The following is a 15,074-nucleotide window of genomic DNA, read 5'->3' as shown; positions in this document are numbered from 1 at the left end:
GGTCGCACCCCCGGAGCGCCCCGGATTGCCGGGGCCGGAGCTCCTCGTGGGTTTAGACACTGAGTTCTCGCCGCGCGCCCTCCCCCACCCCATAGCCAGGGACCCCGCACAGGGCTCTGCTGCTTTTTTTTTTTTTTGCCTTTTTTTTTTTTTTTCCTTTAAAAAAATTTATTATTCCGAAAGTGCGAGCCGGACTGAGCCGCAGGGCGCCTGCAAACTTTAAAGAGAACAAAAAGGCGGGTGGGGGCGCGGGCCGGGCTCGCTTTGCGTCGGTAGAATTTGCACATCCAAGGGGGGGGAGGGAAGGAAGGAACAAAAAAAAAAACCAAACCAAAAACCCCCAAAAAAACCCAAACCAACAAAAAAAAAAAAAAAAAAAAAACAAGAAGGAAAAAAATATTGCAACTGTTGCGCCCGCGAATTTTCTTTTTTTTTCTTTCTTTCTTTTTTTTTTTTTTAATTTTTTTTTTTTCCCCGGGGGAAGGTGCCCGAGGGGGTGGAAAGAGGAGTTGAACTTGCCGCATTGCAACAGGCGAAAGAAGTGAGAAAATCAAATAATCGATCCCGCTGCTGCCGCTTCGCCTCGCAAAGTTTGGAGGTGCGGGGGGCGGGGGGCCGAGAGAGAAGGCAGGGAGAGGAAGAGAAGGAAGGGACAGGAGGAAGACGAGGAGGAGGAGGACGAGCCACGGCGCCCGGACATGTCCAGGAGGAAGCAAGCCAAGCCCCGCTCGGTGAAAGGTAAGGCATCCTCCGCCGGCCCCCGCCGCCGCCGCCGCCCGGCCCCGGGCAGCCGCCGCCGCCGCCTCCGCCGCCGCGACGCGGCCAATCAGGGCCGGGGCCCGGCTTGGCGGGGATTGCGAATCCCCCCCCCGGTACGGGCTGGTGGTGGCGGAGACCCCCCCCGGAACCGACGGCGTGTCCCTACGCGGGGCATCCGCCCGCCCGCCGTCCGTTCCGGGCTTGTGTGGGTACCGCGGTGCCGGCCGAGACTCGCCGGCGACACGTGTCGCGATAATTGATGAAAGAAGCCGGTGGCATCGTTGAGGCGGGGAGGGAGGAAAGTTTCGCGGTGGTGCTCGGGTGCGGTGGCGCATCGGCGGGCCGAGGAAGGGAGGAATGAGTTCCCTCGTGTTTTAGCCGGTTAGCCCGAAATTAATGTTCCTTTATGATTGGGAATAGTAGCGCCGTCTGTTTGCTCCTTCTGTCCAATGCGCGTAAGGGTGGTGAAAGAAGGGGAGAATTAAACCCGATTTGATAGATAGGGGTTAAGAATTTGCTTGGACTTGAAGAAACAATGGCCAAATTTAGTATCGGCTTTATGAGTAAAGGTTAGACATTAAACTATGCGTATTCTTCTCCATGCCCAGCGAAGCGGTGTTTAAAATCTCCTGTTTACCTCCGTAACAAAACAGCTGCTGGAGAAACGTAAAGGGAGGGCCAGGACCAGCCCTGCGCTGTACTGCACGCATTGCCAGCTTTTTGACTTTTAAGTGAATGGGTGCGAGAGAGAAAGCGTGATTCCAGAAGCCTTTCGCTTCCAGCCACGAGGAGGTTAGCTGATGTTGGGGAAGGTTTTATTGTCCTCTGCACAAAGCAGAAGTCGCAAACTCAGTGGACCGGAGGCTTTGTTGTAGAAGCACAAAAGGATCAGAACTTTGGACGCCCAGAAGATGAAACAAAAAGTCCAAAGCTTTTGTAATTAAATAACTTGTAAGTGGACAAAATTAGCGTGCAGTTAATCGACCAACTAAAGAACAAAATGAAACCCCATCCAGGGCCATTTTATATTATTTGTGAAATATCCATTCTTTAATAGATGATTGCAGTATAAGTTGTATGTGCTTCAAATGTTTATCAAGTTTTTGTAAAGTCGGTCCTTCATCTTTGTACAACTCCCTTAATAATTTTTCCCCAAACTAAGGGCACCTTTTAGCATTGTGCTGTGGGGCACGTTTGCAGCATGGCATTGTGACCCTTCGCAATCCCGGACAATCTGCTAAAGGAGCTACTTCAGTAATTGGTAGATGAACGTTACAGCCTCTGGGCAGAAGAAAGGGCAGAGATAGAGCTATTTCTAGGGGATGCTCTGAAATACATTGTTTGAAACTAGAAGAATCACAGTTTGGGAACGGTGGAGCAGGCCTTGGGTCATGATTTCTCTCAGATGAGGGGATCACATTTAGTGACCAGGCCTCTGGATTTTCAAATATGTTCCTGTGCTAAAGTGTCACATTTAACATTCAGGAAATAGTTCTATACCAGTGCAAAAAGTGTTTGCTCTAGAAGCCCAGTTAGTAAACCTTGACATCTTGTGACATACAATGTTAGATATTTACCATTTATTACTCTTTTGTTTTCTTCCTCATTACTTTTAGGCTACAATATCTCTTGCAAGTGGTTGATATTTTATAATGGAATTTTGACTCTAATTCTGATATAGAACTGATCATTATTTATGTGATCACTTTTATGAATTAAAGTAGGTAGCTTACTGACAAGTCATAACTGAGAAATTATCCCTGTAATGCAGAAAAATCTAGAAGGTCTTTGCAACAGTGAGCTGGGTGAAGCCCAGTTTTTAAAGATTCTAAATATTTCTGAGGTTTCTAGGTGCAAAAAAATGTTTCCAGATTCAGCAAAAACTGGATGTAAATTACAGGTCTTAGTTTGAGCTGCCTAACAGGGAGTCTAAGAATGAGCTGAATCTGGGTGAAATTCTGGATAATAGGAGGCAGCTCATATGTGCATGTAGGATAAAGAAATTCTTCATTTCTTTCTATTCACCCATATCTTCTGCTTGTAAAAAGTCCGTTGTATACATTTTGTGGTCTAGGGAGCTGGCAACCCAGTAGATTGCCACAGTACACGTTTCCATGGAAATAATTGAGATGTAATAAATAAAGGCACTCTGAGGTCATAGGTTTCCCAATTCAACTGAGAAGAAAACAAGCTTAAATTATGTGGATATATGTGTGGCATTTAGGACTTAAAATAATGTAACATTTTTCTCTTTTCCATCTTTTATTTCACTTTGTATTGCAGCTTTGCTATTTATTAACTACTACGAGATTTGTGTATCCTTTTTCATTCAGAAAGATTATGCACTAAAATAGGATCAGTCTGTGCCCTGATGAAAGGGATTATTCTGCATGCAAAAAGCAAGTTGCCTGCACTTTAAGTAGGAGCAATGCTGACTTTAAAGAAGTGATTGACTTTGACAGAAGTATCAAATGTTGACAAGTCTTAGATGAGCGTTATTGCAAATGAAGTGATAGCAAACCCAAAGTGGATGCCAGCACAGCTGCAGGTCAGGTGGCCTCTGTGCTGTATTATGAGGTCTCAGGTTCAGCCTGGCAGAAACTTACAGTAATTCCTGCAGCTGTAATTCCAGCAGTAGCCCTGGGCTTCCCCCTGACATGGGATTTATGATTTGCAATACAATTCACTGATTTGTTTTGACCATTAGTTTGTGCAAACTTGAAGATGCTAACCTTATAGTTGGTGGTTGGGGACAATGTTGGCTTAAAGGAAGGTGGTTTCACATCAATGAGAATGGAACAAAAGTGTGAGCATTGAGCCTCTGCTGGTTTACAAAATAAACACTTAGGGGACAGTGTGGTGGTAGCAGTGATGGGTAAAATACTTTCTGAAGCTTTACTTCACATCACAGATGAAGCCCATGAAAGTAATTGTCCTCAGCACAGACTCTTGCCCTGTTGCCAGTAACCTCAACTGCTAAGAGTTTTTTCAGTTCTCTGTAAGGAAGAGTTATACTTCAGTCAGTGTTGTTAAAACCACGTGGACCTGAACCCCAGAACATAACACAGCTGTCAATGTCAAACACTCCGTCTTGTCCCCCATTACAGCTGATGGGCACTGATATTAACACCGGTGTCCTTAAAAGTTTGTTTGGTGCTGGCTATTGCAGGGAGTGGGGGGCACCCAGTCCACTCAGGGGGCTGAGGAGGGCAGGTCTTCCTTCTTCCCCTTGGTCAAACTGCAGCTTCTCATGCTTGGAGGTGGTTCTGGACGGCGCCGTGCTGAGATGTGGGTAACAGCAACCCGTGGATTTCCAGTCCCATGTAATGGTAATTGAGGCATTACTGGACTGCTCTTTGTGGGACTGGGCTCGCACTGGCACGAGGTTTTAAGCATCAGATGCACTTTGGCTGCTGAATTTGACAGTTCTGCAAATTGCTGTCAGCTTGCGGGGGTATTCTGTGCATAAACATGCTCGTTGGTAATCAAACTGTTTTGCAAAAGAATGCACTAATTAACTCTAGATTTGTTATCCTACTTGAAGTTGCAGAATTGCTGTCATATTTTTTTGCTTTCTGTTGGCAAAAAATGCTGATAGAAACTTTTGATTCACACCCTACCTGCCTCATTTGTGTCAGTCAAGAAGAGAAAAGGGGGGTTGCTCATTACTTCGTTATCTGCAAAGTAAATAAAAATACTTCAACCATTTGCTGAGTTCCAATTAGTTGATTGCTATGAATGATCTTCTTTAAAGGAATGCTGTTTTACCTATCTGCTCATACAAAGGTTTGATTTTGAATGTCTTGTGAAAAGGATTCTCTTTGTCTTGATTGATGTCAAGAATAAAAGCATGATGGTAATATCCCTTTGAAAGCTATTGTATTGTCAGCTCTGGCTGACAGCAGGAGGCCCTCCTAGTGCTATAGATTAGCGCTGTGAAAACACTGACATTTTCTTTGTTATATTGCTGTTGTTCTGCTTGCAAAGTCAATTATACAATGTTGGAGCTCAGTTACAGAGTTGACTGTGGAAGTAACAATGTCTTTCATACTTGTCTTAAAGATATAATTTTCCTTTTTTCCCAGTTGATAAAGAAGAACCTGAAGGTACTGGAACAGTACATTCTACAAATTAAATTTTGACAAGTATAATCATAATTGCCAAATACAAGAGACTTGTGCGATTATCCTTTAATTTTACAGTTCATTCAAGTTTCGGTGGAATTTTATTGATACAGTGAAAGCAGCAGCTAAAATTGATAAAACTCATATCAAATAAGATTATGCTCTTGATTGTTCTTTATCAAGTGTAGCTTTTGGGGGATTAGGAATAATTGGAGATGTTGGTGTTTCATTGTGGGGCTGGTGCCTTGAGAGTGTTTGAATCCATGCAGTATTCCGAGCACTGCCTTCAGGGATTAGCCTGCAGTTTTTAATTTTTGCCTGTGTATTTTGCTACAAGCCTAGCAGCGTTCTCCTCTGAACTCCACAAGTCCCATTTTCCTGCCTTTCTCTCCCTCTGGTATGCTCTTCTGGACAGGATCTGGGTGGTATTTAACTGGTTTTACTGATTGAAACTCCTGCCTGTGTGCAAACACCTTTTAATTGCGGCCTGCTCCCATTGGTCTCAGTGAATATAACGAATAAACATGGCCAAAAATTGAAAAGAGTGGGAAAGATAACATAAAACATTTAAATATAATTGGGAAGAAAATAGAAATATCATATTTTTAGTGATGCTATGTCTAAAGCCATTGAAGAAGAACAACTACCATTGTACAGCTCTAGGAGAATTCTTCCTATGTTTTTCTTCAAAAATATTCATGTACAATCAGCACAAGTTAAAAAACATCATTCACTGCTGAATTGCTTCAGATGACACATGCAAAAAAAATAATCAGAGACCTCTCGTAGGATGTTAATTGTAGGATTTCTAAATTACTATTATAAACTAATAGAGTAACAAAACATTCTACAGTTACTAGTAATTTGTCAGGATTTATTTTGTTTTTCTTCAATAATTGAAAATTAATGTCTTGAAGTGAAAGCAGATGTTCATGCCATCTTCTGAATTGGATATAAAAATGATGTTTAGTAGATGCGTTAAGCTTGTGTAAATACAGATTGTCTTATCGTAGATGTGGCTTTGGCTTGGTTTTATCTATTGTTTGGTGCCAAATTAACTTTTAGGTTAAACATGGGTAAGTGGTTTAAGCTTGGTTAAATTAACCAAATTGAATACTTGAGGTGGTACCCAGTGATCAATTACTACAGTAAACATTTTAAAAACCCTACCTCACCTGCTGGCTTTGTGAATGAGGAGACTTTCTCATACTGTAGAATTAATATTTACTTCTATTTGATAAGTGCACTCGTAATTGTTTACTTGGCTATTTTATTGAATTGGTTAATTTTTATCTTGCTTTCCAATTCCAATTTGTGAAATCAGTTTTAGATTATTACAACGTTTGAAAAATGCAAATCACATTTTTTTGGAAAAAAAAATAATCTCCTGGTCTCATGCATCATATGTATTATCATATTCTTTTACACAAAAAATTATTAATTACCCACAATAATTGAACTGTCTTATAAAATGCCTATATCAGATCCTCATCACTCCATCAATGTTCTCCGTAAATGCCTCTGAAAAAGCATGGCTATTATATTCCCTTGTATCCTAGTAAATGTGCTGGAGAAATGAAATACTACTAATATAAAACCTATTAGAGACTCCTGCTAAATCTTGACTGACAAATGGTGGTGGAGGGGAGGGCCTGCCTTTGGTGCGTGCATTGGTGGACACGGACTCAGCGAGTGCAGGTGGGAGCTGGAGCCAAGTGAGGAGCAGCTCTGAGCTCTTATGTGCATTTATTCCACATGTTTTAGAGCCCAGAAGTAGATTCTCATGCATTTTCTTTCCTGATGTCCATTCGTAAATGGAGAGAAGCTAGTTCCTTTTTCTCTTAGACAAATAAGGTGATGGGAGTTTTAAGCACTACATCTTCTTGACAACACCTAGATGTATATATATGTGCAGCAGTGAATTATGGTGGCTTGTTGGAGTCACGTTATTCTGGGGAGTAGAAGGACGTGCAGGGACTAAATGGTCTCTTGTGACATTTCCAGCTACAGAAGGCTCAGGCTTCGACCTCTTGCAATGGCTTGTTTTCAAAAATGTAAACAAAGGGAACCGATGGTGTTGGAAACTGGGTGCTGCCATTTGGAATGGGCTCACAGATCTCCCTGTGGTACCGTGGGTTGGTGGATGGCGTTAGCTTTCCACAGAATTACTTATTTCAGGTAGCACTGCAATACCCATCTGAATCTAGCCATAAGTACCTTCATTATATTGTTTGCACTTGCTTAGAAAGAAAACCTTTTCCTTTCTAGCCACAGATTAGGCAACAGAAAGACCAATTTGTAGAGCTTGTAAATGCCACTTGTTAATCATATGCAGTACAATTATTAATTTTTTCCCTCTTCCCCCTTGGATGTATTAAGTCAACTTTTTAGCTTTTTTATGTAATTGAAATTTGCCCTTTTGTTACCTGGGCATGAATTATTTTTGAAATGTTGTCATTACCCGCCCTGCTGTGAGGTTTATCTCTTCTGTTCATCCTAATTAAATAAAACATACTGTTGTTCACTGGTCTCACTGAATTACCTGCCTGAAGGCTCGCTGGTGTCAGACTCGCTTCTTGTTGCAGCAACAGCCGTTGACTAACACATTTACTTTTAGATTTTCATTTCAAAGGGCTCAGTTTGTGCAGTGTGACAGGTGAATGGTGAATGCTTTACAGGACTTTCAAGAGCTGAACAAACAGTAAAGGACTTATTGCTACTGCAGCTGCGTGGCAAGTACAAATGTAAGGCAGCTTTTGTGGCAGAGGAGTGTTTCCTTTGCTGCATAGAGGCCACTCAGGAGACCTGAATGGCTCACTTGGGTATGCTGGGGGTGAAATAATCTCAGTTGTGATCTCATTTAAACCCATCCTACCTGTGTGTTCTCCTGGGCAATTTCTAGTAGGGTTGATCTCGTCTCTCTTTGTAGCATCACCCGCAGTCATGTTCTCCTTGAGTCTGGCACTGATAACGAAGGCTGCTTCAGAAGTGTAACAGTTGGAGTTTCTTCACACAGAAGTTATTTCTAGTTGATATTAGAGAACGTAAACAATGCATTCAGGTTTTAAAGCGAAGCAGAGGGAAAGATCCCTCCTTGTAGAGAAACATTTTGTTTAAGCCTCTGATAGGACTGCAGAAAATGCGTTGCTCACTAGTGAAATCCTGTTATGAGTAAAAGTACAAGAATTAACAAGTCGCTGTACTCCGGTCTCTGTTGGCTCCTGCTAGGCTCTGGAGGTTTGGTCAAATGTGGCCTAATTCTGCTTTCCAAATATTAAAAAAAATTACACAGAGGGCAAAAAGACAAGTTCTTAATATGCATATCCTGGGAAAATCCTAAACCAGTATTTTTACCCCCTCCAGTCCCAAGGCTAATCAAAATTCCTTTGTTTCCACATCTACCATTAAAATATATGCCTCCCTTGGTTGCCTGCTGACTGAACAAGTTTAACTGCTCAATCGATTGGACTCACAAAAGCTGTTACTGGCTTTACGTAGTATTTGCCTACAGGTAATTTAGAAATTGGGGTGAGGGTCTAGGCACCCTTCACCAGGTACTTAAATTTGCAGCTCTGTTCATTTCTTGATGATCCTCACCTGGCTGAGATGAGGTTTTTCTGGGTTATTACTGAGGCAGGTTAGCCAAGCATCCACCTGCTGATTGCTGGAACTTGCTTCACATGGTGGGTAGCTGAGTGGTAATGAGGATAATGTTAGTGAAGACAGACTTGCTATGTGCTTTAAAAAGGGAGTGATGCAAAGTAGAGGTGGTGTACTTTGCTGAGTGTACATCTGTTTTTGTTGTCTTTAGTGTAAGTACTTTTTTTTTTCCTTGATAGCAATAGGAGCAGGGTTGCATGTTTAAGTGTGAGTCCAAGCTCTCTGAGTAGCACTGTTAATTGGGATTTGTGTTGGAGGACTGTGAGTAGGCTCCTATCAGCTGTAGGGTGAAGGCTCTGTCTTGTTTTTGTGGAGTGTTTCTTACAGGCCTTGGTGGGGGTTGGATTTTAGTTTCATTCCTTGCACTGCAATTGAAAGAGCAGGAGTAGCAAAGAGATTTTATGGGAATGGTCATTCAGGATCTAATCTGGAGAGAGTGTCTCCTGCTCCTTCTGCTGAATCTGAGATTGCTGCTGGGAGGATTTTCAGGAGAGCACTGGGAAGGTTCAAGGTGCAGAAGATGCAGCAGGGCTGTGGGAGCTCCTAGATGGCACTGGGGAAGCCCAAGAGACTTGGGTTGTGTTTAACATCTGTCACTGTAAGCAGGTACAGATTTACATGAGAGAAAGTGACTGTGATTCTGCATTCTTTCAATTTCATGTCTGAAAAAATGGAAAACTAAAAGGAGGGAGAGAAAAAACATGGTAGAAGGCTAAACTTCATACTTTGGGAAATGGAGGTGCTAAACAGAGAGAGAAATAAAATAGGGAAAGTAGGAAATCTGTTGCTGTGATTTGAGTATGGAGGGTGCTCGATGATTAGGTGCAAAGCCTTGGCATGGAGGTTGGCTTACCTGCAACTGTATCTATATTATTTTTAAGTTTAAATCTAAAGACTGAGAGAAGGAACAGATCTGAAAAGTGACTGCAGCTCCATCAAAAAGTGTGTGATTATGCGTAAGCAGAAAAAACCCACTAGACATGCAAATGACTTAAACAAAATAGCTTTTCTGCTCTTACTAGACAGTGACAGTTCTTTCCTGCCTGGAGGAGTGCATTTGTTGTGCTATATAGTTATTTTCTGTTGACTATCGAGACATTTGAGGACCAGTGTGATTGTAGTCATGAGTTCTTGGCATTTCAACTGTTTTAGGATCATGGCAGTATCTGAACTTGGCCTGTGAGGACTCACAATTGTTCAGGGTTTTGGACAGAAGGGGAAATCAGGTTGGTAACTGGAAAGAGTAGGCTTTCAGCACTTTGTGAATATACACAAATACATATAGCATGTAATGTTTCTTCGTGTTTAAATGAAAGAAAAAGCTTAGAGGAATAGCTAATATCTTTTGTTGGGCCAACTGAAATGGTTGCAAAATGCAAGGAAGTTTTTTTTGATGTACAAGCCTGCTTGCTGTGCTGAAAAAAGCAGCAGCATTCTGGCTATTTTGCTTGATAGGTATATGTAGCTTTGTTCTAATTTACTTATTCAAGGTATTACTCAAATTTCTATTGCTTCATTAGATTACTCACATGAGTAAAGAGATACTGGATTACACAGTAATGCCAAGCTTGTGTATTATTTATTGCTGAATTCTGTGGATGCATTTTGGTTGGGTAATTTGCTCATGGCCTCCTTTATTTCTAGGAAAATGGCATGCCTTGCCCTTCGTAATTTCTTTGCTTTTACTGACCAGACTATTCCCCCAGAGGGCATGTGGGATGTGGCAGAGTACTGAAAATACCGGGGTAGGGAAGTAGAGAAGGAAGGCTGTGTGTGACTTGCACCTTATTTATGTTTATACTAGAACTACATTGAAAAAATGGTGTGTTTCTGGCAGGGATACATTGTGGGCAATGTAGTAGGCAACTCTGTCTGCCAAAGTTGTTGCCTCAAATATTTTTTCTTTTTTTTAAAGATAAAGAAGTACTTTGGTCTGATTCTGAGCATTCTTGAAGAGTATGGTACAATGCATTATGAGCAGCTTTAAAATGAAACTCTGAGTGCTTGTCTCTGGTTCTTGAGTCTTGCCCAATGCTTGTATATGAGTCCATTGACCTGATTCCTATAATTTCAAGGGTGTTTTATTTCCTGCTTGATAACAGATAAGTGATATTTGTTTTAGAACTCCAATTTGATTTATTTTGATTACTCTTCTTGGTCTCAAACACTTAACAGAGAGCTTCTTTTTTCATTCTTCTCAATGTAAGTAAATTCAGTAATAAGCCTGAACATAAAGGTGAGAGTCTGAAAACCCCCACCCCTGAGAGATGCTTGGCAGAGGCATGGTGTGCCCGGTTGCAGTGCCCCGAGGGTGCTGTGGAGGGGGAGCTGCCGGCCCTGCCTGCAGAGCTGCCAGGCTGCACTGCCGGGTGTCCCTGGCTGCAGCAGGAGCTGCTGCTCAGGGGCCTGGGGGCACAAACCCCCTGCAATTGGCAGAAGGATGCTGTGTTGGTGGTGGGGGCTGTTGGTGTTATGCAGGCAGATTGCTCACAAATGGGGTTTGCTGGCTGCTCTGACATGCACCAGGAATTCTCCCAAACACAAAATGCATATTTTCATAAAGAGGTATCAGAGTTATGATTTTCCCCCTTGCCAGTGGGTCTGTATTCAAAATGTGGCTCCAAAGAAAGTGCATATAAAAATGAGCTTTTAATTTGTCACCTGCTGCTGTACCACCCTGTCCTCCTTGAGATGCCAAGTTGTAAATGAGGTTTTTGTATCCCCACACATGGCCATCCAAGAAATGTTCTCTCTGTTGTAGCAGTCAGTGGCACAGCTGAAGACATCAGACTAGTGGCTTAAAACCTGCTGCTGTCTGATTGGCATCAGCAAGGCCAATGTGGTGCAAAACTTGAGCAAACAAAAAGGCAGGTAGAGAAATTGCTGTCTTCAGTGGCTTTGGAGGTCCTGGCTGCTTCCAGAGCAGAGGCTGCTAGAACCTTTCTGTCCCACAGTGTTAAGGTAAAAGGAAGCAAAATTGTTTGTTTCTGCTGTCCCTCAGAGTGCCATTGGAAAACTCCCTTCAAATGAACCTTAGAAAATGCAATATTTTTTCTGCAGGTCTGATTTGGGAGAAAAGTGTCTTGCCTGGCTACATGTGGTCTCTTCCACCCTGCCTGTTTGTCCAAGCACTGGGGGTGGTGCATGTGCCAGCTGTAAATTCTTGTCTCCTAGCAAACCTCAAACCACCTAATAAAAACATTGCTTGAGGTAGCCACCAGGAACTTGATTTTTAATTTATGCACAGATGATGATGGTTTCAAGGGAAAATAGCCCAACTGTGGGACAGGCAGGGATATTGCCATGATGGTTCCTACATATCTGTAGCCTAAGAAAATGTCAGTGAAGTCCCTCTAGCAGCTTTGTTTCCCTTCCTATTGCATCTGTCCCACTGTGGAGCTTGGGAAGCTTGAGAGGGAATACTTACAGGTAGGATTTCCTCCCCAGGCTGAAGCCTCTTTACTTGTTTTTCCTCCTTTGAATCTTTGCTGGTTTTGCTCCTTGCAGTTAGGGAGAACATGACCACAGCCCTGGAAGTGCCTTCAGGGAAGGAAGCAGGCAGTGGAGGATAGGTCAGGGTGGGCCTGCCTGCTGGGTAGTGAGCCCAGAGTCCAGCCTCAGCCACTGCTCAGCCCATGGTGGGAGCTGCTGAGGCCCTGGCAGAGAGGAGATGTGGTAATCCTGCTCTTTTGGGAAGCTGAAGGCAGTTGGCCCCTTTATTAGAGGGAATTTATCTGCTTCTCCTTCTTACTGTCTATTGCTGGCTGGACTTGAATTTCTTTTATTGGCACATCCCAACAAGTTTGTTTTTTTTCTGAAGATTTTCTTGATTTGATGTTGCCCCTGGATTAAATACAGTCTGCAAATTGGCATATGTTAAACACACTGCTCTGGAAGGGAGCACGGAGATGATCCCTGGTTGGTTTGAGGCTGCCATTACCTTACACTCAGCCTGTGAAACTGCTTTTTGCCACTTGGCTGCCTGGCCCAGTCCCATGGGCGGGCCCACTGCTGCTCCAGGTGAGGGCAGATCCGATGGGGTTAGTTCTCCTTCTGTTTGTGGCTCCTTGTCCTGCTACCTTCCTAACTTCCTTCAGAGCCAGTTTGACCTACCAGCCCACCAGAAAAGTAACCCTGTAGCTCTCTGCTGGCCCTGCACAGGTCTGGGGTGTGTTAGGGTAGGGAAAGCTTCCTTACCAGTGTCCAAGTTCCATTGCTTTGGGTCAAACCTTTGTGGAAAGAGTCTCAGCTGGGGAGGCTGGGCTGTGGCCCCTTGTGTGGGAAGTGGGTGTGCATGTGTATCTGCAGGGGGCTGATAGGCAGGTTGTGAGCCCCCTGAGAATGTGCCCAGCAATGATGGCTGTTGAAGCAAGTGCTCAAATCCATAGTGAAGCACAGGGTGCAAAGGAGTACAGCCTGAAGAAGCTCACTGGAATTTATGAAGAGTAGACTCAAGTTGTACAAGTGCTTGGTGCTCTCTGCCATTCCTGGCACAATATGTCCCGGCAGAGGTGTGAGCTGTGGAGTGCTTGGTGCTGTGTCCCTGCAGTGGCTGGAAGCTGCTCCTCGTTCCTCTCTGGATGGGGGCCCAGCCAAGCAGGCAGCTGTGCTCTGAAAGGAATGCAAAGCAAAGAAGGGCAGAGCTCCTGCTGAGAGGCAGGGAGAAGGCACCTGGACCAGAGTTCAGCCGGCATCTTTCACTGCTCCTGTGCTGGTGAATAGCTGGCAGCTGCCTTGCACGAGGCAGCATTGCTGGGGAACAATTTTCTTCTCTATTCTAACATAGTAGAAATAATGCCACTAAGAAATTAGGTTATGTATCTCAAGGGAAAGGGAGATTTGTTATTCTGCTTTTAGCTTGCACCATAGGCTGTGTCACCATGGGGCCCGCATCACCAAGTGGGTGCTTGTGCTAATCCTGGCACTTGAATGCCAGACAGTTCTTTGTCAGAGGCTGGTCTGTCTCCCATGTTTGGGTGACAGGAGATACTATGCTATATTCCAGCTCCTTTGGCTACGTTATAGTCTGTTTTCTTAGGGGCAAATTTTGACTATGGTGAAATAGCACCATGTCCCATGAACATCCTGCCTGGGCTAGCTCATGTGCCTGGGCTTATAATGTCACAGTGGCTTTGTGGAGGACAAAGCCTCTGCTGCCCAAAGCACCTGGTGTCCTTGGACCTATGAAGCTGGTGGCCAGCCAGGCCTCTCTACTTGCAGCAGTACCTTCTGCTTGTTTGTGTTCTTACTGGGATAATTTCTGATGCAGCAAATTTTGATGGCTTTCCCTGTTAGGAAGGATCCCCCCTCCCCCTACCTTCCACCCCCCTTCCCCCCATTTGCTTATTTTTAGTCACATGAAGTAAAAGAATTGCTTGTTTGCCAAGAAGAAAAACCAACAAACAAAAACCTCAATGCAACCACAACATTGTACCTTTCCTTGCTTTTAAAAAACATTTCCTTGTAAGTGTAACTAATGATGTGGGTTTTTAGTAAAAGCCTGTGATTCAATGTTAAACCAATAGCACCTAAAAGAATAAAAGAGACTGGTTTATTGTGTGTTTTCTTATTAAATATTAATCTTGTTCAGATTTTGGAAAACTTTGTGATGTGAAAAGATGAAGAAATTTGCCTCTTATAAAGGAATACATGAGAAAAGGATCTTTAACTCAGCATACTTATGCAATAGCATTGGTTGAGCTGCAGTCTGGGTTCACAAACAACCTTACTTAAAAAAGGAAAGTTTTACATTTTATAAATATTTCTGCCTCTCTTTCTCTTTCTTTTGCAATACCTAATGTACACTGTCTGTTCTGCTGTTAACTCCCTGATGCAGAATTCCTAAGTTTGGGCTAATAGAAAATTTGGAGGATTCTTCATTATCTGAACCTCTTGAGAAATACCAAATATGTTCCAGTAATTGTGGTGTAGTACAACAGGGAGTCACACTGGCAGTTTGTTGGAAAGGCTTTTTCCTGTAGTTATGAAAACCATACAACTATTAAAATCCCCAAAACTGGAACCGCTGGGATTACTCATATACTTACAGTTAAGCGCATGCCTAAAGGTAGATATATTCAGCATGGCATTTTTGACTGGCATTTGATTCCTAGCTTGAGAATATGAGAGAAAAAAACCAAACCATTCCTTAGTTGCTTCAGTCCTGTGCAGCCTTTTCATTCTGCGCTTACATGCTGTAGTATGCTGGGCTCTGGTTCATGACAGAAGCACCTGGGTTTGCTGTAAAGCAAATTATTGATAATAAAGAAAGAAAAGTTTGCAAAATAGTAAGATACTCCAGGCTACTAGAAGATACTTGGAGTCAGATTTTCCCCCTTCTGCCTCTGCCATGGCTCCTGGAAGAATGATCATGTGTCAATTTTTTTTCCTCTCTCTCTCAATGTTTTCTATCTCAGTTATATGCAGAGAGGATATAACATTCGTGCCTTGGAGAGTAGAGTGAATTTATTAAACACTGTGAGATGCTGGATAGGTGAAAGTGAAATGTAACACCAATGTTATAGTTCAGGT

General features: G+C 43.0%; 1 protein-coding gene across 2 annotated transcripts in view; it reads left to right on the top strand.

Moving 5' to 3' along the window:
• The first annotated feature begins 458 nt into the window (after positions 1–458).
• The window catches only part of ZNF423 (zinc finger protein 423), a 226,139-nt gene continuing 211,523 nt past the window's right edge, over positions 459–15,074 (top strand). For both annotated transcript variants that reach the window (XM_053953064.1, XM_053953063.1), the window contains exon 1: positions 459–738. In XM_053953064.1, coding sequence (XP_053809039.1) covers positions 699–738 — 40 coding nt within the window. In that variant the 5' untranslated portion in view covers positions 459–698. The remainder of the gene's footprint in view (positions 739–15,074) is intronic.

Source organism: Vidua chalybeata, chromosome 11 (genome assembly GCF_026979565.1).
Source record: "Vidua chalybeata isolate OUT-0048 chromosome 11, bVidCha1 merged haplotype, whole genome shotgun sequence".
Lineage (NCBI taxonomy): Eukaryota > Metazoa > Chordata > Aves > Passeriformes > Viduidae > Vidua > Vidua chalybeata.
This window is presented reverse-complemented; position numbering and strand designations above follow the sequence as displayed.